Source organism: Euwallacea fornicatus, chromosome 21 (assembly GCF_040115645.1).
Source record: "Euwallacea fornicatus isolate EFF26 chromosome 21, ASM4011564v1, whole genome shotgun sequence".
Lineage (NCBI taxonomy): Eukaryota > Metazoa > Arthropoda > Insecta > Coleoptera > Curculionidae > Euwallacea > Euwallacea fornicatus.
Window position 1 is genome coordinate 1,814,016 of NC_089561.1, and position 20,490 is coordinate 1,834,505.

The following is a 20,490-nucleotide window of genomic DNA, read 5'->3' on the forward strand; positions in this document are numbered from 1 at the left end:
AGCATAGAGGAGAGCCAATATGTGCTTCTTAATGGGCTTTGCCGAAGAACGAGCGTCCGGTCTTCAGACGTAATAACCAGTTTTTGTGTTTGGTCATTGTCTTATTATTCCCTGATCTGATTTCTTCGGTTTTACCAACTGTCGACGACTCGTGTGATTTAAGCAATTTCTTCATTGATGGTGTCGTGGATTAGCAGTGCAACGGTGTAAGTGCCAAAGCAAGTGGAATATTAATTAAGCAAAAGTTATTTCACACGCATTGGCACGAGTTTACTTTCGCTTATTTAGTGAAATTTGGGTGTGTAAATTATGCAAATTAACGGCCACTATAACTTTTCTTCAATTATCATCCTTAATTCGACAGATATGCGCGCAGGTTCAAATAATCTATCCGCATCATTAACTCCTTTTGAAAATCTCCTCATAAAAAGTAGAATAATGACTATCGAAAGCCCGAGCACCCTGTGATTAGTAGTTCTTACCGCCTATTAACCCACTTCTTCCGTTTGCTTTACCAATGATGATTGCCGACCGAAATAATTATGAAAACAGTTAGCTATCAGTGCTCTTCTTCGCCACAAGTTCAATATCCACTAATATAATGTTCTTAGAACCACTACTTTCGAAACAAAGGATCTTCGCAGCGATGTAGCCCGTTTGACCATATATATCATCTGTTTTGTAGTGTCTTCGCCGGTTGCATTTTGAAAATTGTTTTATTCAACGACCAAATATCGGCTCCGAAGATGTGCACGCGAGGCGTCGTTTTCCTGTGTTATAGTGTGGCATGTTTTCTATTAATTGCAGTGATTTGCGGCAAGGACGAGGCCAATTTTGTGTCCTCACTTAGGGCGCGTAGTACTCGAACCAAAGATATTTATATGAGGAGGGTGCCGATTAAACGGTACTTGAATAAGGGCAATTTGTATTATAAGACGCACGGCAATTTGATTTTTGCTGACGAAGGCACGAAGAGTAATTTCAGCAGGTAACAGATAGATCTTCTTCGATGCTCTCGGGTTATTAATTATGAGTTATTTTAAATTTTCAGTCTAAAGCCCGGAGATGTGGTGATGGAAACCGAGGTTTTCAGTCAGCCTTTAAGCATGAAAGACCCCACTTTCAATAGCACACGTAAGAATATCATTGATTGGTTCTTGGGGGCTATTGGATTTAAGCCCAGTGATAACCAGGATGCTGCTCCTGCTCCGCACCCTGTGCCAACGCCTGTGCCCAATATGGATTGTCCGAAATGCAGTAAGTGCAACTCTTGATCAAATAAATTTGTTTCTAATTTATGTTAGCTTGCGGATTGGCACTGAAACACAAGCGGATCGTCGGTGGGGTGGAAACCCTCGTGAACGAGTACCCATGGATGGTTGCCCTTCAGTATAATAACAGATTTTTTTGCGGGGCCTCGCTCATAAACAACAAATACCTCTTGACTGCTGCCCATTGCGTTAACGGGTAAATTTTTCACAAAAACATCGAACGTATTTACTTTTACAAGCCAATATTGCCTTAGCTTTAACCGAGAAAGACTCAGCGCAATGTTCCTAGATCACGATCGATCCAATTCTTACGAAACCACCACGTTTACCAGAAAAATCCGAAACGTATTCAGGCATAAGTCCTACGGACAGGGCGGAAACTACAACAACGATGTAGCGTTGTTGCAACTGGATAAAGAAGTATCGTTGTCTGATATGACCAGGCCTGTTTGCCTGCCTGCGACAGGGAAAAGCTTTACCGGTCTCAATGGTAGCAGGACTGGATGATGATTTGTTGTTAAATATAAACCGAAATTATGCATAGGGATTGCGGTGGGTTGGGGAGCGCAAGAGCAACACGGCTCAGTGTCTACTAAACTGAGAGAAGTTACCGTTCCGATAATGTCCAATGTGGACTGCAAAAAGACTGGCTACAATAGCAGAATCACCGACAATATGCTCTGTGCGGGCTTTCATGATGGGAAAAAAGACTCCTGTCAAGGCGATAGCGGAGGGCCGCTTCATGTAATAAACGGAAATTTACACGAAGTTGTTGGTAAGATTTGATACTTAATAAATATGTGCGAGTAATTTCGATGATTCATGGAATTTCAGGAATAGTCTCCTGGGGAGAAGGGTGTGCGCAGCCCAATTATCCGGGAGTTTACACACGAGTGAATCGCTATATTACGTGGATAATGTCGAATACTAAAGACGCTTGTTATTGTTGATTTATAAGTTGTTTTCACGTAACAACCGATGTAATTGGTTTTTTTTTTGGAATATTTTTTAGCAGCATTTTGCACTGTTTTTATGCAATGTTACCCTATTAAATGGGAAGTAGGTTTATGTATTTACTACTGTTTTAGGTTAATTGCGTAAGTGCAAGAAATTTTTCAATAGCGTCTTTGAAAGTTTAATAATAAATAGGGACAATGATTTCAGTCTTGCTTTTTACTTGCCGAACACGATCTCTTTCGTATATGTGCTGTTTAATAAACTCGTCACCGCAGACCTAGAACCAACATCGTGATTTCCCAGCTTGTTGGTTTTCAGATTAGATATAATTTTTTCGCAAGTCAATTTCCTATTCGTAAATAATCCCAATAAATGAATTGAGCCGTTAATTTAGCTGGAAAATCATTAACTTATTTTAGGAGCCTTGTCACCGCCGTGTGTGATTCAATAGTAAATGTTTTTTAACAGAAATTCCAATCTCAAACAATTTGACGTTTGAGAATCGTTTTGTTGGGGAACACTTTATCTAAAAAAGTATCAAAAATAAGTTCTCTGACAACTTAAAACCGAGGTTTTCGTCACATGTCCAGTTACGTATTCCGGTTTGAACAGTGTTGAAGCTGTTCCCCTGATAAGTACCTCTTAAGTTTCGGTCGACCTCAATCACCTTGAGAAAAATAGTCATTAGGTTATTAAGCCCTGAAATCAATGAAAAAAATTATTTAAAGGGCTTAGTTTTCAGAATAATAGCATATACAAGACAATGGTTGGCAAAGGAACACTTACAGTACTCAACCTGGCAGGTTTAAATAAGATGTTGGGCAGAAGGGCTTTTTCAACTACCAAAGCTATGGCTGCTAAACAGATGACTGTTCGGTAAGACTTTTTAATCTCAATCATAAAATAAGTCCCCATATATTTGATTTAAAAAAAAATTTCTCTTCAATAGTGATGCCTTAAATTCAGCCTTAGATGAAGAAATGACCCGAGATGAGAGGGTGTTTATTCTAGGGGAGGAAGTTGCTCAATATGATGGGGCATACAAAGTGACAAGAGGTCTATGGAAGAAGTATGGGGACAAAAGAGTGATAGATACTCCTATTGCTGAAATGGGTTTTACAGGTATGTCAGTTAGTATTACATTTTTTGACATTAATTTTCTAGTTTTGTCCAAATTATCCTTTGTTGTTCATCTATATTTGGAGAAAAATCCTCTTAAAAACTCTTGATAAAGTCAGCTTGCTTTCACCTAGCAGTGTTGATAACCTTATGCTTTATGTTCACGTGCCAAACACATATTAAAAATAATTCTCAACATTAAAGTTGTTTTTAACATTTCTTATTGAATTCCTCAGATAATAGTGCCTAAACCAGTTATAGAAATTATTGCACAATGAAGTTATAACTGGAGCTAAAAACGGTTTATTTGCCTGTAATTTTGTGATAATAAAAGTGTTTTTACCCACCACACAGTTGCCATTAACCTTAAAAAGATGAATGTTTTTTTTTCCTATATGATTTAAAATTGCGCTCATAATGATACTTTCTCAGCTCTAAATCAAGAACCTAATTTGTGTTATTCAACAAAGAGTGCATTTTAAAACTTGCAGAGTATAATATAATATATGTTTTAACATCAGAAAGCTAAAAAGCGTTTTGATTCCCAATTTCTAGTCTTGGAACAAATTATACAGATTTTCTAGAAGAAATTTTATAATATGTTAATACTAACCATAAAGAGTTTCTTCCATGTACCAACCTTTGTGTATTTTACATCTAAATGTTTTCTACAGGTATTGCAACTGGTGCAGCCATGGCAGGCTTGAGACCGATCTGTGAATTCATGACTTTTAATTTTGCCATGCAAGCCATTGACCAAATCATCAATTCTGCGGGTAAAACATTTTACATGTCGGCCGGTCGCGTTAACGTCCCAATCGTATTTAGGTGAATAAAAAGATGAATTTTCCATTTTGATATAGTCTCAAAAAATATTATTTTTAGAGGTCCAAATGGAGCTGCAGCCGGTGTAGCTGCACAGCACTCTCAATGTTATGGAGCGTGGTACGCGCATTGTCCTGGCTTGAAGGTATAGTTTGTAATAAACATTAGATTATATGAATGACGTTTTGCGGAATTCAGGTAGTATCTCCTTACAATTCCGAGGATGCAAAAGGTCTCTTGAAATCAGCGATAAGAGACCCCGATCCTGTTGTGTGTTTAGAAAACGAAATTTTGTATGGTGTTCAATATCCAATGTCAGATGAAGCGCTTTCATCAGATTTCTTGTTGCCCATCGGAAAAGCAAAAATTGAAAAAGCGGGTAAGTGTCGCTTAACAGTGGCACGAACATCTTACCAGGTCTCTTGATCTTTTTAATTGTTATCACTATAGGGAAACACATAACTCTTGTGGCTCATTCAAAAGCAGTAGAAACATGTCTAGAAGCGGCAAAAGAATTAGCAGGAAAAGGAATCGAAGCTGAAGTAATAAACCTTAGGTGCGTAAAACTTTCGGAGCGGGCATTTTTATGCAGATGAGTGTTCTTTAGATCTTTACGGCCGTTAGACATCGAAACAATCACAAAGTCAGTAATGAAAACCAATCATCTAATCAGCGTAGAGCAGGGTTGGCCCACATGCGGAATTGGGGCGGAAATTCTTGCCAGGATGATGGAAAGTGAGGTATTTTATCATTTAGACCAGCCGGCGGTGCGAATTACGGGTAAGAATTTGAAACTTTTCATTAGTTTATGGCACTGAAGATCTCATCTAGGTGCTGATATTCCGATGCCTTATGCGAAAGGTTTAGAAGCGGCAGCTTTACCACGTCCTGAAGACGTTATCGACGCGACAAAAAGACTGCTCAAAGTTAAGTGAGTTAGTTCTCCTTGTTCATCGTGCCATCAGTGAATCAACTGTAACGACGTAAAGATTAAGTGCAAGCATTATGAAGTTGCGTAAATCAAATGAAAGATAGTCGCTTTTTTGTGACAATTTTCTTTCTTAAATATTCTTATTAATTGCAGTGATTCCTGGGAATAACTGTTCTCAATCCAATTTCATCACTGACGCATTTTTTTTTTTTTTAAGAAAAGTTTGTCAGGTACAAATCTACATATCTACTGCTTGAGAAAAATAGCAATGTATGTGGGCACGGACCTGACATTAAGTTTGTTTTTTTTTTGTTTACAATATTTATTTTAATCTTTATACAAAATAGGGAAATATACTTTTATGCTGTTTGATTTCTCTTCATTAATTTAATTCGTTTTCTTAATAAAAATATTAAGTGAAGTTATAATCTACTTCGAAATGGCGTCAAGTAGCCCTACGCGCCACGTTGCCATGCGTTTTTTTCCTTCAGCATTTTAATACGTTTCAGTCATAACCTTAATTTTTAATTTGCAAATTTTTAAAAACGTTCTCTTAGTTAATACAATAACACTATAAAAATGCCCTATAAATACATTGGTAGAACCCACGATTTCAAAGGCAAAAGCTTGTGGGAAATTTTAGGTAATCTAAGAAATATGGGGGTAGGACGAATAGTTACAAGAAGTAAATTTGAAAGGTACCCTGAACCCAGCTACATGAAGATTTTGAAAGTAGAACCTTTGCCCCAACCAGTAAATCAACCTCCAGACGTAAGTTTCCTTCAACTACATACAAAAGTGTCAAATCTTTGTTTTTGTAGTATCTTCGAAATGTCAGAGTTTTAGTGCAAAAAACATTCAGAGGAAAAACCATAAAAGATCCAATACTAATTGAAAGCACTTCATATAAAACAGATTACAGACTCATACCTAAACACGAGGAGACAACTTACTGCAAATTAACACAGCCATCTGAACCAACAGCTCAAAAAATACTACCTAGAACTATGGAATTTCCTCCTTTATTGAGAGAGCTCATTAAACGAGAATGCATTAGTACTAAAGGCCAAGTTGAAAATAAAGATCTACAGCTTGAAATCAGTTATAATAAAAGAAGTTTGAATAGTAAATATGTTATTGCTAAAGAAGGTAATAGAATAAGTGTAGTTTGACTGAAAATATGAACTTTTGGAATTTTAGGACAAGAAGCCACAGAAAAATTTGTGATGGGACTAGGGAAGCCTGTTGCTTTTAGATTGTATGAAGGCATAGTTTTGAAAGATGAGGTATGAAACATACAAATGAATTAAAAATTATTATTGTAAATATTTTTTCTTTTATTGAACATTAATACATTATCTCCTACTTCTTTTTAAAAAAATTCATAAGTGTGGGCTGATTAGTTTTTTGCGCCTTATTCTTTCCCCCCTTTTTAGCTGTTGCAGCTGCTTTATTTGGACTTGTATTATTTTCCAAGCTAATACTGCCTTTCTTTTGCATTTTGGGTTTTACTAGTTCTTCATGTTTAGCGATTTTGTTATTGGGCTCATTTTCATCTTCAGAGGCTGTTTCAAAAATGTATTCTGTTTGAGTCACTAAGAAGAATATGTTAAAAAAAAAATGGAAATTTAGGGTAAAGTTACCAATGAATCCTTCATCATCTTCATATGTATTTTTAACTGCCTTCCTCCTTTTATTTTTGGGTGGCAAGAGTTTAGATGATGGCTCTTGTTCTTCCACAAGTGTCTGCTCTATAAGATCATCTTCAGCATCAGACTTGTCTGAGCCAAATATGTCTGGACAAAATTATAGAGTAAATTTTTCTTTGATGGATTTAAACAAATTACTTACCATCACTATCTGATCCCTCATCAATAATAATCCTCTTACGTTTTTTCTCCGTTTTGCTTTGCTTAACAGTCTTACTTTGTTTTGTTTTTTTTTTTTGGCTTGATTTCATACTTTTTTCAACCTTGCTAGGTTCAGATTTATTTGCAGGTATATCCAAATCTTTCAATATATCTTCATCAGTATCTATGTCAAACAGATCTAGCTCTTTTTCTTCTTTTTTTGAGACACATTCCTCTTCTTTTATTTTAATTTCATTGTTTTCTATTGAATCACTTGAGTTTTTACTTGATGACTTTGTAAGGAAATTCGAGAGTCCATTGTTGGATACTGGCTTTGGATCTGTCAGCTTAGGTTTTTTTTTATTTTGAGCAGCATTATTAAATAAGTTTGCAATACTGCTTTGAGTATTTGTCTAAGACAGTGAAATAAAAACACTGGAAATAAGAAAATCAGTAAACATACTTACTTTTGGTTTATTAATTTCCTCTTTGTTGTGCTCATTCTTTTTTTCAGTTTTTATTTCTTCAGAGATAGTTTTAGATGAGTTGGAGAATGCTGTAGATTTTTCTTTGAGTAAAGGTCCACATGTGGACGATACAATTCTCTTTTTAATCGCTCTTTTAATGCAGTTTTTCCCAACTAATGCACCCAACCTCATTTTCAAAAATGACTACATATTTGTGTATGAGAATTACTAAAAACACTTACTTTACAACATCAAGCTGTGACTCAATGTCTGGTTGCACAAGAGATATCATATTGTAGTTAACATCTTTAGCCTTCTGAATACTGAATACAGATTTTTTAACGTTACTCTCGAACATTTGTTTCTCATTTATATGACTCTCTCCACTAATTAGAACCACAGATGTTTTACCATTATCTTTTTGAACACCATTTAAAACGTATGTTGGGTGGATTTCTTGAGATCCCTGGTTTATTTCTATGAATTTGGTTATACATTCTTTTGCCTTTTCGTAAGGTAAGTTAGCAATAGCTGCATATAAGGGGACCGTTATCTGAGGATTATTATGTATGTAGAGGTGGTGGAGGGGATTCATTGGGGTCATACTTACAATTTTATCATCATCTTTTATCAGTTCTTCTAGTTGGTCGAAATATTTTTCCATATTTTAACTTAATCGATACAGGTGTCGGCCAATATATCAGTAAACTGTTTATTAAAGTTATTATTGAATAACGTTTGTTTATTAGAGATTATTTTGGAACTGCTACAACAAAATTAGAGGAACTTTCTAAATAATTTAACTATTTGTTTTTGGTTGTTACAATTCCCGCCATCTGTCTTTCGAACTCAGACCTGAAATTGACATGTATTTTCGATTTACTTCTTCATAGGTATGAACGAGATACACTCCTATCTGGTGTTTGAATCCGAATATAAGATTTGACGTTTGCCTAATTATCATAACCTAATTTTTAAATTATATTTTATAATTAGTCAGCCATACCTTTTTAATTCGTAAATAATCTCTATTCAAAATCTAATAAATCATATAGAAAGTGAATTCAAACATGAAGGTCCATTATGCATTTCTTTCTGGTTTATTTGCAGCAACTGCAGGGGCTCTAGGGAAGGTTTCAGGAAGTAAATTTTTAGAGGTACAAATTGCTCATTAAATATCCTCAGTTAATCGATCGTTAATAATTACTATGTCTCACCATAAATTGATAATCAAAACGGCCAATTTTTAGGGGTTTTTGTTACTAAGGATTATTTGCTTTGGAGGTATGCTTGCATGTAATGCAGTGGTTTGGACTATGTTCGTTAAAGCTCTGCATCAATCAGAATCATCCCTGGTCGCAACTGTAATTAGTTCTACCACAAATTATGCATTAACTGTAAGCATTTGAACCCTAGAATAGATTTATTTCTACAAATAAAACTTGAGTTTCTGTCTCACAAGTAACATTTTAGGCTTTTCTTGGGTATTGCTTACTGGGAGAACTGACAACAATATACTGGTGGCTTGGGATGTTCTTTATTGTAATTGGTTTATCAATTATTGTATCTGAGGATATTGTCAAAAATGAGTAATTTGAACTTCAGAGAAAGAAGCTTTGTCTGTAATAAATGTCTAAATAAAAATTTAATATTTCATAAGTTATGTTTTAAATATGTTCTATACATTTGAGTTGGATTATTCATTTTTTGTTCTATTTTGTGTGGAAAAAACACTTCACACACTGATAGACTTTGTCAAAGCAGTGTAATTGCATCTTATTTTAAGATAAAACTAAGTGAAATTTTTATGAAAAATGAGAAACATTGGGAACCCCATTGAAGTCTCAATTATTAACTGAAAATAACTATTTTGTTATTAAAAATTAATATTTTTATGAATTAGTGCATACATTTTAATTTTGTTCATTTTCCTTTTTACAAATTTCTTTACAAGGCCTGAAGGATAGCAGTGTCAACTGAAAATAATGTGTAATTCTACAACTTCAACAATCTCTATTTGTGAATATGTAAGAGGTTATTCCCAAATAAAATAAAATAAATTTATTTTTGTATTATGTTTATTAATATTTTGATTTTTATATCAAAACTTTTATCATCCAAATTGCTTGGAAACCACTCAAACTGGTAAAAAAAGAATGGGCTCAGAATTGACATACAAAAATTATGAATCACATAATGACATAATCTAGCCACTAAAGATCATGTTAATAGTTACGCCACTTTTGTAGCACTCTTCTATGAGTAGTTATTTAAAATTAAAATAAACTATGTGTTTGCAATTATATAATTCCTGCTGCATAAATAGACATGCACAATAGACAGTTAAATAGACTCAATAAAGAATATAATCTAATAAATTAATTCCTCAATAAAGGTAAACAACTTCATGATCTAACTGGTTCCTTCTGAACCAGTGCCATCTTCAGGCAAATCAAAGCTGCTCATCACAAACATGCTTGGGATTTGCCACAGTTGGAAAACATTGCATTCCAGCACCCTTTCTTTTTCCCGTTTCTGATCTAAATCTTTTTGAAGAGCGCTTTCACGTTCAGTTAACTGCTTTAGTTGTTGGCACAAAGCTTTGTGAATCTCGCCACTTTCTTCTTCATGGTTCCTCAGTAATTTTAATTCAAGATCACATTCTACAAAATATGTGTAGAGATCAAAATTAAAGTTCATTAAATTAAGCTTACTCCGATTTAACATTGCAACCTGACTCATGGCTTCATACACTGTTATGGTGGTATTTTTATTCAGATTGCAGGAGTATCCCTCAAGGCTTGATTCATCCAAAGAATTACTGGCCTGTCACATACTTAAATTACCCTTAATTAAACATATTGCATGACTTACCATGCTACCCTCAGTTTTGTTAGTTACAGTAGATTCTACATCTGATAATTCACGATGAATATCCCCGGCCAAGGACGTTAAGTGCTTCTTTGCTTGAAGATGTTCTCGTTTATTGTGAAGGTTATGAAACCATTGGTCGCAAGTGCGACAGTATAACTCTTCATTATCCTCTTCCTATATATTCAGTTTAAGAATATAATTGTTCAAAAAACCATCAAAACAACTTACATCAAAGTCATCTGTAGCATCCATGTCACTTTCAGACAAAACATTATTTTGAAGCCTGTTTTTCCTCTTTTTATTCAAATATGCTCTATATGCCTCTGAATGTCGATACTGCTTTAGCTCTTCTCTATACCTATTTTAAGGCATTTTTAACTGCAAAACATGTTATGAAACTAAGTACCTTTTTTTGTCTTCTTCAGCTCTATTTAAATAAGGCTTCTTTTGTTCTAGTGTTAAGCTTGACCATCTGTTACCAACAATTTTAGTAATTTCATAAAAAGGTAGAGAGCTGTCTTTGAAAAAGCCCCGCTGCTCATTCAAGTATAAATTATAACCTGTGGCTGGAGCTTTAGGGGGCAAATTTAGCAATTCAGGCTTACGCTTCCTCCCCTTTGGCCAGCCCCCTCTGCCTTTTTTCTTAACTAGCACTTGATGAGGAGACAAACACCCATCACTATTTAAAACCGATATACTACCTCTAGTGGAGTCAGATTCCTCACTAGATTTATCCCTGCCTGCAAAAATTGTTCATAATGAAGCAAGTAAAAGAGCTGAAGACAAGCAAAACTAACAAACCTAAATTACTATTCAATGAAATTTCATCAGGAATTGAAGACACTTTGGTAAACGAAGAATAAGTTGAACTTGAGACTGTTGTAGTGCATGTGCTATCACTACACTCACTAGAAAAACCTCCATCACTGTCACAAGCCATTCTCAAATTGGGTGCTTTGCTATGGACATGCTGCACAACTAGGTGTCTGTCGCCTTGCTGTGAGATATTCATGTCGGTAGATAGGGCCTCAGTGACGGTCATGCAGATCAGACTGATTATTGATTTGGTCAGTATTGAAGGTTGTATTACGATTCAAAATTGTCTTACCCTGTGTGACTATGCATGAGGAGGCCTTTTCCCAGAATCAAATTGGCATCATCCAAAAGAGCTTCTTCAGATGACAGTGAAGGTAGGTTTTCAGGTTTTTGTGACATTATGTAATAAGTGTGAATAAAATAAGGTTTTTGAACTGTTTTAAGAATATAAACATATGGCTTATATGCTTAATAATAAATATAGTTTAATTTTAGGTTTTAGATTCATAGCTAGATTGACTAGTGACTTCTAAAGGATATATTATTTGTTATAATGCTTGCCACTTAAAGAATCTGAAAATGTTGCAAATGGGGCATCTTTAAGGCTCTAAATGTGAAAATTTCAAGTAGTTTTTAAATTATTAAAATTAATAAATAAAAAATCCAAAAAGATAGCAATTTTTGATTTGGCGACTGCAAGATAGTAGAAGAGCTATATAATATTGTTTGTTTACCTAGAGTTGTCTACATTAATTTCAAGACAGGTCAATTGAGTATGACACTCCCACTCTAACTTTTAATTTTCTGTCTTCATCGGAGCATTTGCCAAAGGAGGACACTAATATGTTCGTCGTACCCTAAATGATAACACCTTCCCTAATTATTTAAAAATAATGTCATTTGTCATTCTTTTATTAATTGTCAAAAACTGTCAAATAAAAGAGTGGGGGTACATGGGTGTTTGTTGCTGGTTCACAACAGTGCAGTTGTGTGGTCTGTCTGCTAATTTGTTTGTAAAAGTGATTTTTCTTTAATTTTTTAGGCGTAAATCATGTATATTTAAGTGCGTTTCCCACCCATGCCTCCGATCGTTCGATATTTTCGGCCCGAAAACCGTACAGACACTTTAAAATGATCCAAGTGGATCAATAGTGCTGAGCAAATAATAAAATTAATCATTTTCTTGCTCAATAGTGATTGTGTACCTTTATTACAAGGTTGTTATAATTATTTGTTAATAATTACTGCGTTCGTTGTGTTTGACTTTACATTGAATTCGGTTCATCATGAATTCCAATAATCACAATCAATCGCGGAAAAACTCTAATAACTTTAATAGACATGCTAATAATCACTCTAATCGAGCAAATCATCCTCATAATCATCAAAGGTGGCCTAGTAGGTATGCTAAAGACTATTCTAGAGACTACGAGAACAACTTCAACAGAGGGTAAGTTTTTCTGTTGTATCACTTATTTGAGAATTTTAATGTCTGAAATAATCATAAGACTAAACACCATCAATGTTACCCTGATAATTGAACTTACACCTAAAGAAGCATTAGTGGCATTAAAAAAAATTTATAATCAAAGCATAAGGCTTAAGTTCAAGCTCAATACAATAGGTACCTACTTCAGCATGTGACCACTTTATTTACCATTTTATGATACATCACATGCTGGGTATGTAAGTGCTTTATCACATTTCTTGGTTTAATGGCAAACAAAACAAGCAATTCTAAAAGCAGAGTTAAAGATAATTGAATACATTTTAGTGTTCCTCTGAAGGAGAGTTTAATATACAGAGTGGTCTCAGTATTTGTAGTGGAAAAGCTATTGCATTTGAAAATAATATATAGTTATTTACGCAGATATTTACTTTAACATTCAGTAGGTGACTTGTTACAGTTTACAATAAGAACCTTTTACAGATGAGGTAACGTCAAGAGTTCAATCTGGAAAGTATCAAGTACTGTAATAACACTTAATGGTCGTGTATTGTATATTACTTTATTTTACACTTTTGCCTAATTTACAAAGGATTTGTATTCTAGGTCTCAGGTAATGATTTATCGCACGACACTAATCGAAAAACGTTGGAGCAATAGCTAAATTTTAAATGTAGGTGTTGATATTGTATTGGTGTACCACTTGATGAAAAACTCCATTGTGAAAATGTTTTCGAGGTGCATCGCGCGGCAAAGCATCCTTGAGCTGTGCCAAAATGACTAAAGGCTAAAAGGTCAAAATAAACAATGTTTCTTGAAATAATGGCGAACAAAATATTTACCTACATTTGTTACTCGGTTGCAGCGCACCGCAATTAAAGCTGGTAAGGAATTATCTAAGTCTGCCAGTATCGAATGCATTTGCTATTTGTTTTATAAACTTTTGGCTGTTTACATGCAAACAGGTAAACATTACAATATTCTTAGTGATCTTTAGGTTGAAATTTGTATTCACTATTGCCACAGCTAGGCAAAGATGTAATTTAAGTCAGATAGTAGTTGGAGAAATGCATAATCATAATAAAATAGATTTCAACGTTAGAATGTCCACACTAATTTAAAGTAAATACCCAGTAATGGCTTAGTAATAATATCACAATATCAGGTATCATAATGATCAATTTACTGGCTCCGAATCAGTAGATATGGGGCAGCAGAAAGTATATAGATTTACCTGGACAGGTCTCAATGTTTTATTACTGAGGTAAAAGGGATTAAAGTTTAGGATAAAATATTTCTTTCAGAAATTGACTGAGGGCACAAAGAGGTCCTACATTTTCTAGTTTGGTTACCTACTCCCATTGATGTGTAAGGCTAGTTTCTTGAAAAAACCTATTGAGATTCCAAATAGGATCTAAGTTTTTACCCTTAGTATTTTGATATTTCAGAGAATGTTCCATTCCAACAAATAACATCCCAAAAGATTCCAATTATGGACATGGTTACCCTAAAAACACTCAGCTCAGCCCAGTGTCCAGGAATAATCATATACATTATTCTGGAGAAGCTGCTGGTAAGGAATATAAGTATACACTTCATTTTTCGTTATTCTTTGGGTGATTGAATTGAGTTTCATTTAGCAATTAATTATTTATTGCTACATTGGATGAAGTAAATGATTGAGCAGTGTGACTAAATTTTGTGATTTCACCAATTATATTGTACTGAACGTCGAGACTAAAAAGTGGCAATATAATTACAGGCCTCCAACACCAAGACAGGCGACACAACATGATACAAAATCAGCCGGTAAGGCACAATCTGCAACCAAACTACCATAACATGAATGACCGGAGGCTGATGCCTGGACTGTCCGATCGCCGCCATATTTCCCCACCGCTGCACATCAACATTTGCGACAATAATTCCGGACCTTCGGAGAATATGCATCCAAGAGGCATGATGGATTTCTCACAGAGAATGAACGCCAGGGATGTGATTGTCTCCCCAGTCCATTTCCAGCAACAGTCGCCCCAATATTATCGGCAAGCCAGCGATGATAGTATTAAGAGTGAAAGTCCCTCGCGGAAGCGCAGGCGCTTATCGCGATCCGGACACCATCTGGACATGCAAGTAGTGGGGCCTCCTTCGCCACCTAGGAGATCGCCAAGGCAACATTTGCCGTCCACTTCTCATCACCAGATGCAGGTAATTGCTATGGTTTGTTTTTCAGGATTAGAAAGACAGGCAGAAAAAGGATAAAGAAAAAATTTTGTTGTCATAAAACTTAATTACGATTTGATGAATGGAAGTAGATAATTAATTCTACTTCGTAACTAGATACCTAGTCAAGCGAGCTCAGCACTTCTATGTGGATATGAAACATTTTCCAATGCGAAAGAGGAGTATGTATTGAAATTCTATAGAGATGTTACTCTGCTACTTTTTTTGATGATTCAAGAAAGTTATAGAATAACTCTTAAGATGTTTGATACATGTGCAACAATTAATACAAATTTTTCATTGCAAATTAGGGAAGTCCGCCCCTAAGAAGGCAGCGCTATAATAGGGATAGAAATGACTTTGCGCATTCCCATCATCAGCAATTTATACCAAGTCCCCCGCCAGTAGCGCACGCACACCCTCATCAAAACACTGTTATGGTGGATTTAAATCAAGTGAGAAATACAGGCTGTATTTTGGGTTTTATCTCACAAAAAAATTTTAGGTCCCCGTAACAATTCCAATGAACCACCATCACCACGATGGACCAGCAGCGGCAGTTTGGGGCTACACCGCCGGCGCCCCCCATATTTCCTTATGTGCCGCGCCACCTGGAGCCCCACCACACCTTCATACCTGCCACGTACACGGACATATGTATAGTAAGAAGTTGACAAAGCTTTTTAAGAATTTATGGGGTACTTACTTACTCTTACATTTAAGAATTTTTATGCTTTTGATCACTTCCCCAAAGCAAATTTTGCATTTAAAAAACTATTGCGTCTACATTCGTCGATCTCTTCCAAAGGTACTCCCCTTGTTCCTCCGGTGCCACCATTGGCAAGCTGCTTACCTCCGCCCCCGTTTGCGGCGGCCCCTGCACCTGTCCCGGTACCGGGTCACCACCAGCATTACAGTTTAGGACCGCGGCCTGAATTAGCGGCGGAATTGGAATTGTTACAGCGAACTGACGCACATCAGGCCCATTTGGCGCCTCATCCTTCAATCCATGTGCCGCAAATTCAGGTCTATCGAAAACTTATGAAAAAAATCCCTGTAGCTAACTAAAAAAACATATATTTTTTTAGGTACCAGCCTCAGCAGCGTCTCTCTTCCTCTCCGACTCCCGTGGCGGTCCTCTGGACTTACTGAGACCGCGGGGTCCTCCTCATCATGGTCCCAGATTAGCACCGCCCCGTGCACACAGATGGCACCACCCGCCGATTATGACTCCAGCCCGGTATTCTGGGTTCCTTTTACATTTCCTGGCAATGTTCTCCAATCCACCGATGTCGCCATTCAGCCAGACTGATCTGAGCAGTCCGGACAGTACGGAGACTGAGGTGCCAATACTTCTTGTAGCTTACTATTTGTATATTTATATGTTCGTTGCTGGTCTAGAATTATGAAGCTTTGCTGAATTTGGCGGAGCAGTTGGGCGAAGCGAAACCACGAGGTTTGGCTAAGCTGGAGATCGAGCAGCTGGTCAGCTACAAATTCAACGTGGACACCCACGAAGGCGATCAGACGTCTTGCGTGGTGTGCATGTGCGATTTCGAAGCGAGGCAGATGCTTAGAGTGCTTCCTTGTTCGCATGAATTCCACGCCAAGTGCATTGATAAGTGGCTCAGGGTAAGTTTTGTTGTTTGATTTCTTTGACCACGCCGGAGAAATAAACTAGAGTTTCGACGAAAGAAGGAGAATTCTTTTTCTAGTCAAGTGAAGACACTTCGCGAGTCTTATCATTTTTAAATAAACGTGGCAACATGGCCAAGTTATTTGCATGTGCATTATTGTCAAGACAATGAAGTGGCGACGAACAAACGCAAAAAGAGACGTTTCCACTTTTCGGGACTAAGAGAAATCATGATTTTTGAAAAATTCCCAGCATTTGAAGAAATCTTTTTGTCAGTTTACAGGATGTCCCTAATTCGACATTAGATAAGGGGGGTCTTGAAGCTATTAAGTTTAAGTTTTTTCGATCGTTTCGCTTTTTTTTTTACTCTCTGTCACAGACCTGTTACAGATATTTTAGGACAACTTCTACAAGGTTTTCAAGCCCAAGTGCAGTCACCATTGTGTCAAAAAATGAGCAATCATTTAAATTTGTTGTAGGTAATCAATTAACATTGTAGGATTTTAAAGTTATTTTGGATCTACAAATTTGCCGAGAATTAACAAGAATAAATTTTGAATGCTAGAAATTTAACATTTGAGGATTATTTAAACTCGCATTTGAATGTTGACGTCTTGCTGTTAAAATCAAGCGTTTGATTTTTCTCAACGTTCGTTACCTCCTTCATACCAACGCGAAAGTTTTCATTAAATTCTGTGAGTCCGGATGGAATCAAGGAAGAAGAAACGGCTGTTAGACAAATCTTGAAAACGACCAATTTTGTTCTGTAGTCAAACCGAACCTGTCCGATCTGCAGAGGAAACGCTTCCGACTATTTCAACACCAGCGAATGAGGACGACTATCCCGTCGCAAGCACACGCACTAGTAGCATAATCTTCAATCCCGGTTTAAATGTACAAGTAAGGAATGTGAAAATATTTCTTCAGGTGCCATTAATTGCCACTGTTGCCAGTAATTTGTAGATTAATAGTTATCAATTAATAAAATTAATTGCCTGTTTCCCCACCCCTCTTCCCCTTACCTTTTCGATATTCTATATTATGCGTGATTATGCTTAAACAAGTCAGTCATCTTCCGTTTTGTGTTTGGTTGTTTAATCGTGCACGATAATTAATTCGATGTGGTTCCTAGGAAGTTTAGGTGTATTTCAATGTGACGCTCAAGTGTGTTTGGTTTACCTAACTTCTACTTACATCTACACATGCTTAGTTTAGGCCATACATGACATGCACAGTTCCCAGGGCGTATGCTTCTTCGCTGTAAAAATGCTGGCATTATCCACAAAAATATAGCAGAAATTGACCACATATTAAATACTAAAAATAGCAGTATATAAGCGCCTTAGATGGATCGTATTTGCTTTTGGAAACAGATTCGCCTTATCGTCACTCTTTAACTGTATACAGGCGGCATGAGTTTTTAGTTTGTGTGTGTAAATGTTTTTCTATTCGCTTCATGAGTTAACTACCTCTAACCCGGTTAAGTCTGCAGTTGTTCAGAAGGTTCCGTGGGAATGTTCTTAGAGAGCCTGGCGGCAAGGCGATGATGATATTTGGGAAAATGCTACTTTATAAGGTTCAGTAGATCTAAGAAGAGTTTTCGAGATTTGGCAACATGGGTCGACTTTAATGCACTACGTCAAACGATTAAACGTCGTGAACGTTTTCAAAACAAAAGAGCGCTGCCTTGTTGCCACTTTTTGGGAAATGTAGATTTTTCAGAATATTGTTTCCTTGATCTCATTTTTCTAAGCTTCAAAGAACAAATTGCCCTAAGAACATTTGATTGGTACCCTCCAGACCACTTAAGTTTGTTTTTAATTGTTGTGCGTATAACGCTGAAAACTAGCTTTTAGTGCCCCCTAACGTTACTATTATGTTATCATAAAGTTTTGTTATTAACCTAAGTTTAGGGTACTCTAACCTTGATTTGTTTTGTTAGCTAGGTCGTAAGGAAATTCTTTTTTTTTTGTTTTTTGAAAATCGTTATTTTCGCTAAATATCGTTAACCACCGCAATAAGTCAAGTGCAATTAATGGATTTTAAGGTTTTTAGCGAGTGTCGCCCCGTTACGTGAGTGTACCTTGTTTCGTTAAGTGTGTTCCCCACTAAAATTAGATTGTATGTCGGATCTCCCTAATATTATTAATATTAATTAATATACCTACAATAATGAGCTATTCTTGTACTGTCTTGAAATGTCTTAGAGTTACCTTACTAAAATCGTGATATTTTAATCCTCAAAGGATTTTTTTTTAGAAAGCAGTTTTTTTTTTTAATGTAAATTTTATGTTTTAGCACACGTCCGTCCACTTTTTTGGTTACAATCTCAGCAATAATAAACTTAACTTATCACGATTCTACTAAAGTACTACACGTGTGTAGTTTTAACTTGTCGCACCCGGCAAATCCTTGGTAATTTGTGGATCAACTGACTTACTTCTAAGGAATGTTTGATCTTAATTACACGAATAATTTTCCAAAATATTTCGTAATTTTACACTTGCACGATATAGAATTAAGCGACGAAATCGTGTGGTATTTTTGAAGATGAATTTCTGCCCAGTGTACTATTTTGCCCTGGCTGGCATCCATCATCAATTAGTTCATAGGATGCTTCTAGCGTGAGGTGCAATAGGTGTTTTGCGCATGCCCAGAGATTGGCAGCTTGAGTAATATTTTGGATACAATTGCTCACGTAATCGGGAAGGAACATTCCTTACAGGTTAGTCATTTTATCCATGAATTTCACTTCGCAGTTTTGTCTTCGCATTCCATAATTTATTTATTGTTTATACTTATATATTAACGGGGAACGGATATTAGGTTTAAGCAGCATACTCTCACCGTGCCATATCATATAAAGACTTACGCACGCGCGAGAGTACTATTTGATTTTTAAATTTTCATGTGGTACTTATTTCTAGTAAACTGTTAGTGCTCTTTCCAGCAATTCGGGATGTTGTTAGCTGTAAAGCTGCGTTGGACCCCATGAAGATTCAGCGGTTTCCAATTCAACGTATATTTTCTCATGAGTTTTCTCTGTCGTCGATGTTAACGCTCGTTCGTAACAATTCTGATCCTGCTACGCTAATTGTTTGTGAACAGTCACAGAATGTGGCGTTTGTTTATAGTATATTTTCGGCCTCTGTCGATTTATGTTCGTTACTTTGTCGGTAATACATTTCTCATGCTAGAACTTCTATGAAATTGCGTTCAGAATTGATGGGAACCAAAGATTTGCGTTCTGCATTTTGTCAAGAAACTGACAGTAGTGAAACCCAACGTTTTAGGACTTCATAAAATTTTGTAATTTTTTATGGCTAAAACCGAAATCGAGCGAGATCAGGTCGTGGCGTGGTCGGTCTGGTTCCCTCTTGCACTTTATGCAGCGCAAGCGTGAGAGGGATAGATACTGGCAATGTCGTGGGACTAGTGACGTCGGCGCCCTTTTATCCCTGGTTCTCTCCGGTAGTTCCCATATGAGAATTATGTGCTTTTATCGTTATGCAATCCGAGGAGAAAACTGCGAGGTGTAAACGGTTCTAATACTTATCGATAGCCGGAACAAAGAAATTAAGATTATCGTAATAGGTGTGCCTTTGAATTGTACAATTTAACCGTTATTTTGTGTCTTTCACATTTCCAAAAATTATTGTTATTAATTTGTTTTCATGAGCACTGTTTAGTTGATATTTTTTAAGAGGAAAATTGAGTTTATTTAGTGAAGATATTGCATCCTCCAGAATCAAGATTTTGTTCTTCGCCGATTACTTTTTTCCCTAGTACTGCAAATCTGAGGATGCCGTGAAAGTTAATTATTCGCACCAACATATCTGGATCTGATCGTTCGATTTGAAAAAGCAATATCTTCAAGAAGAAACGGGTGGTTCACATTTATCACGATTATAAATCAAAATTTTTTGTATTTTTGTGAATGTGAATACGTGATATTTTGCTTTTAGTGAAAGTTTAACATAATATTGTATTAAATATGCTTATAGTGTTGTATGGGCTCTCATTTCAATAAACTATAACAGTTAAGCCGCGCCGTTTTATTTGATTGTACGAAAA

The 20,490-nt window shown here is 36.1% G+C and overlaps 6 protein-coding genes and 1 long non-coding RNA gene across 12 annotated transcripts; 4 read left to right on the forward strand and 3 right to left on the reverse strand.

Annotated features, from left to right (window-relative positions):
• Window positions 1-33: 33 nt before the first annotated feature.
• LOC136346018 (trypsin-1-like) lies at window positions 34-2,428 on the forward strand. 4 transcript variants are annotated; one of them, XM_066294841.1, is made up of 7 exons: window positions 34-206; window positions 686-988; window positions 1,052-1,257; window positions 1,305-1,467; window positions 1,526-1,761; window positions 1,816-2,046; window positions 2,106-2,428. In XM_066294841.1, exons 1-7 carry the CDS (start codon window positions 178-180, stop codon window positions 2,219-2,221), a joined length of 1,284 nt encoding a protein of 427 aa, XP_066150938.1. In that variant the 5' UTR covers window positions 34-177; the 3' UTR covers window positions 2,222-2,428. The 4 variants fall into 4 exon arrangements, with proteins under 4 accessions (XP_066150938.1, XP_066150939.1, XP_066150940.1 ...); XM_066294842.1 differs by having other exon boundaries at window positions 62-298; window positions 612-988; XM_066294843.1 differs by having other exon boundaries at window positions 62-298.
• Window positions 2,429-2,534: 106 nt separating this feature from the next.
• Pdhb (Pyruvate dehydrogenase E1 beta subunit) lies at window positions 2,535-5,475 on the forward strand. Of its 3 annotated transcripts, none has more exons than XM_066294219.1 (9): window positions 2,535-2,916; window positions 2,971-3,104; window positions 3,178-3,350; window positions 4,022-4,175; window positions 4,233-4,317; window positions 4,371-4,551; window positions 4,623-4,728; window positions 4,780-4,952; window positions 5,004-5,475. In XM_066294219.1, the coding sequence occupies exons 2-9, from the start codon at window positions 2,992-2,994 to the stop codon at window positions 5,105-5,107; spliced, it is 1,089 nt and encodes a 362-aa protein (XP_066150316.1). In that variant the 5' UTR covers window positions 2,535-2,916; window positions 2,971-2,991; the 3' UTR covers window positions 5,108-5,475. The 3 variants fall into 3 exon arrangements, with proteins under 3 accessions (XP_066150316.1, XP_066150317.1, XP_066150315.1); XM_066294220.1 differs by having other exon boundaries at window positions 2,535-2,908; window positions 2,964-3,104; XM_066294218.1 differs by having other exon boundaries at window positions 2,535-3,104.
• A 121-nt stretch (window positions 5,476-5,596) lies between these two features.
• On the forward strand, window positions 5,597-6,429 carry mRpS34 (mitochondrial ribosomal protein S34). The gene is made up of 3 exons (XM_066294222.1): window positions 5,597-5,874; window positions 5,925-6,252; window positions 6,304-6,429. The coding sequence occupies exons 1-3, from the start codon at window positions 5,683-5,685 to the stop codon at window positions 6,393-6,395; spliced, it is 612 nt and encodes a 203-aa protein (XP_066150319.1). The 5' UTR covers window positions 5,597-5,682; the 3' UTR covers window positions 6,396-6,429.
• Window positions 6,430-6,431: 2 nt separating this feature from the next.
• LOC136345689 (DNA polymerase delta subunit 3-like) lies at window positions 6,432-8,274 on the reverse strand. The gene is made up of 6 exons (XM_066294217.1): window positions 8,031-8,274; window positions 7,663-7,973; window positions 7,421-7,607; window positions 6,955-7,366; window positions 6,747-6,899; window positions 6,432-6,698 (listed from the first exon to the last, which is right to left on the reverse strand). The coding sequence occupies exons 1-6, from the start codon at window positions 8,082-8,084 to the stop codon at window positions 6,466-6,468; spliced, it is 1,350 nt and encodes a 449-aa protein (XP_066150314.1). The 5' UTR covers window positions 8,085-8,274; the 3' UTR covers window positions 6,432-6,465.
• A 1,206-nt stretch (window positions 8,275-9,480) lies between these two features.
• LOC136345688 (uncharacterized) lies at window positions 9,481-11,832 on the reverse strand. Its single transcript, XM_066294216.1, has 7 exons — window positions 11,403-11,832; window positions 11,096-11,346; window positions 10,701-11,034; window positions 10,523-10,652; window positions 10,295-10,468; window positions 10,135-10,246; window positions 9,481-10,083 (listed from the first exon to the last, which is right to left on the reverse strand). Exons 1-7 carry the CDS (start codon window positions 11,507-11,509, stop codon window positions 9,833-9,835), a joined length of 1,359 nt encoding a protein of 452 aa, XP_066150313.1. The 5' UTR covers window positions 11,510-11,832; the 3' UTR covers window positions 9,481-9,832.
• A 221-nt stretch (window positions 11,833-12,053) lies between these two features.
• On the forward strand, window positions 12,054-20,460 carry mura (murashka). Its single transcript, XM_066294861.1, has 9 exons — window positions 12,054-12,560; window positions 14,006-14,130; window positions 14,320-14,765; window positions 15,092-15,235; window positions 15,286-15,442; window positions 15,589-15,806; window positions 15,869-16,123; window positions 16,182-16,412; window positions 17,187-20,460. The coding sequence occupies exons 1-9, from the start codon at window positions 12,397-12,399 to the stop codon at window positions 17,247-17,249; spliced, it is 1,803 nt and encodes a 600-aa protein (XP_066150958.1). The 5' UTR covers window positions 12,054-12,396; the 3' UTR covers window positions 17,250-20,460.
• LOC136346028 (uncharacterized) lies at window positions 12,966-13,438 on the reverse strand. Its single transcript, XR_010733249.1, has 2 exons — window positions 13,400-13,438; window positions 12,966-13,344 (listed from the first exon to the last, which is right to left on the reverse strand). It is a non-coding gene; the product is annotated as an uncharacterized lncRNA (long non-coding RNA).
• Window positions 20,461-20,490: the final 30 nt, after the last annotated feature.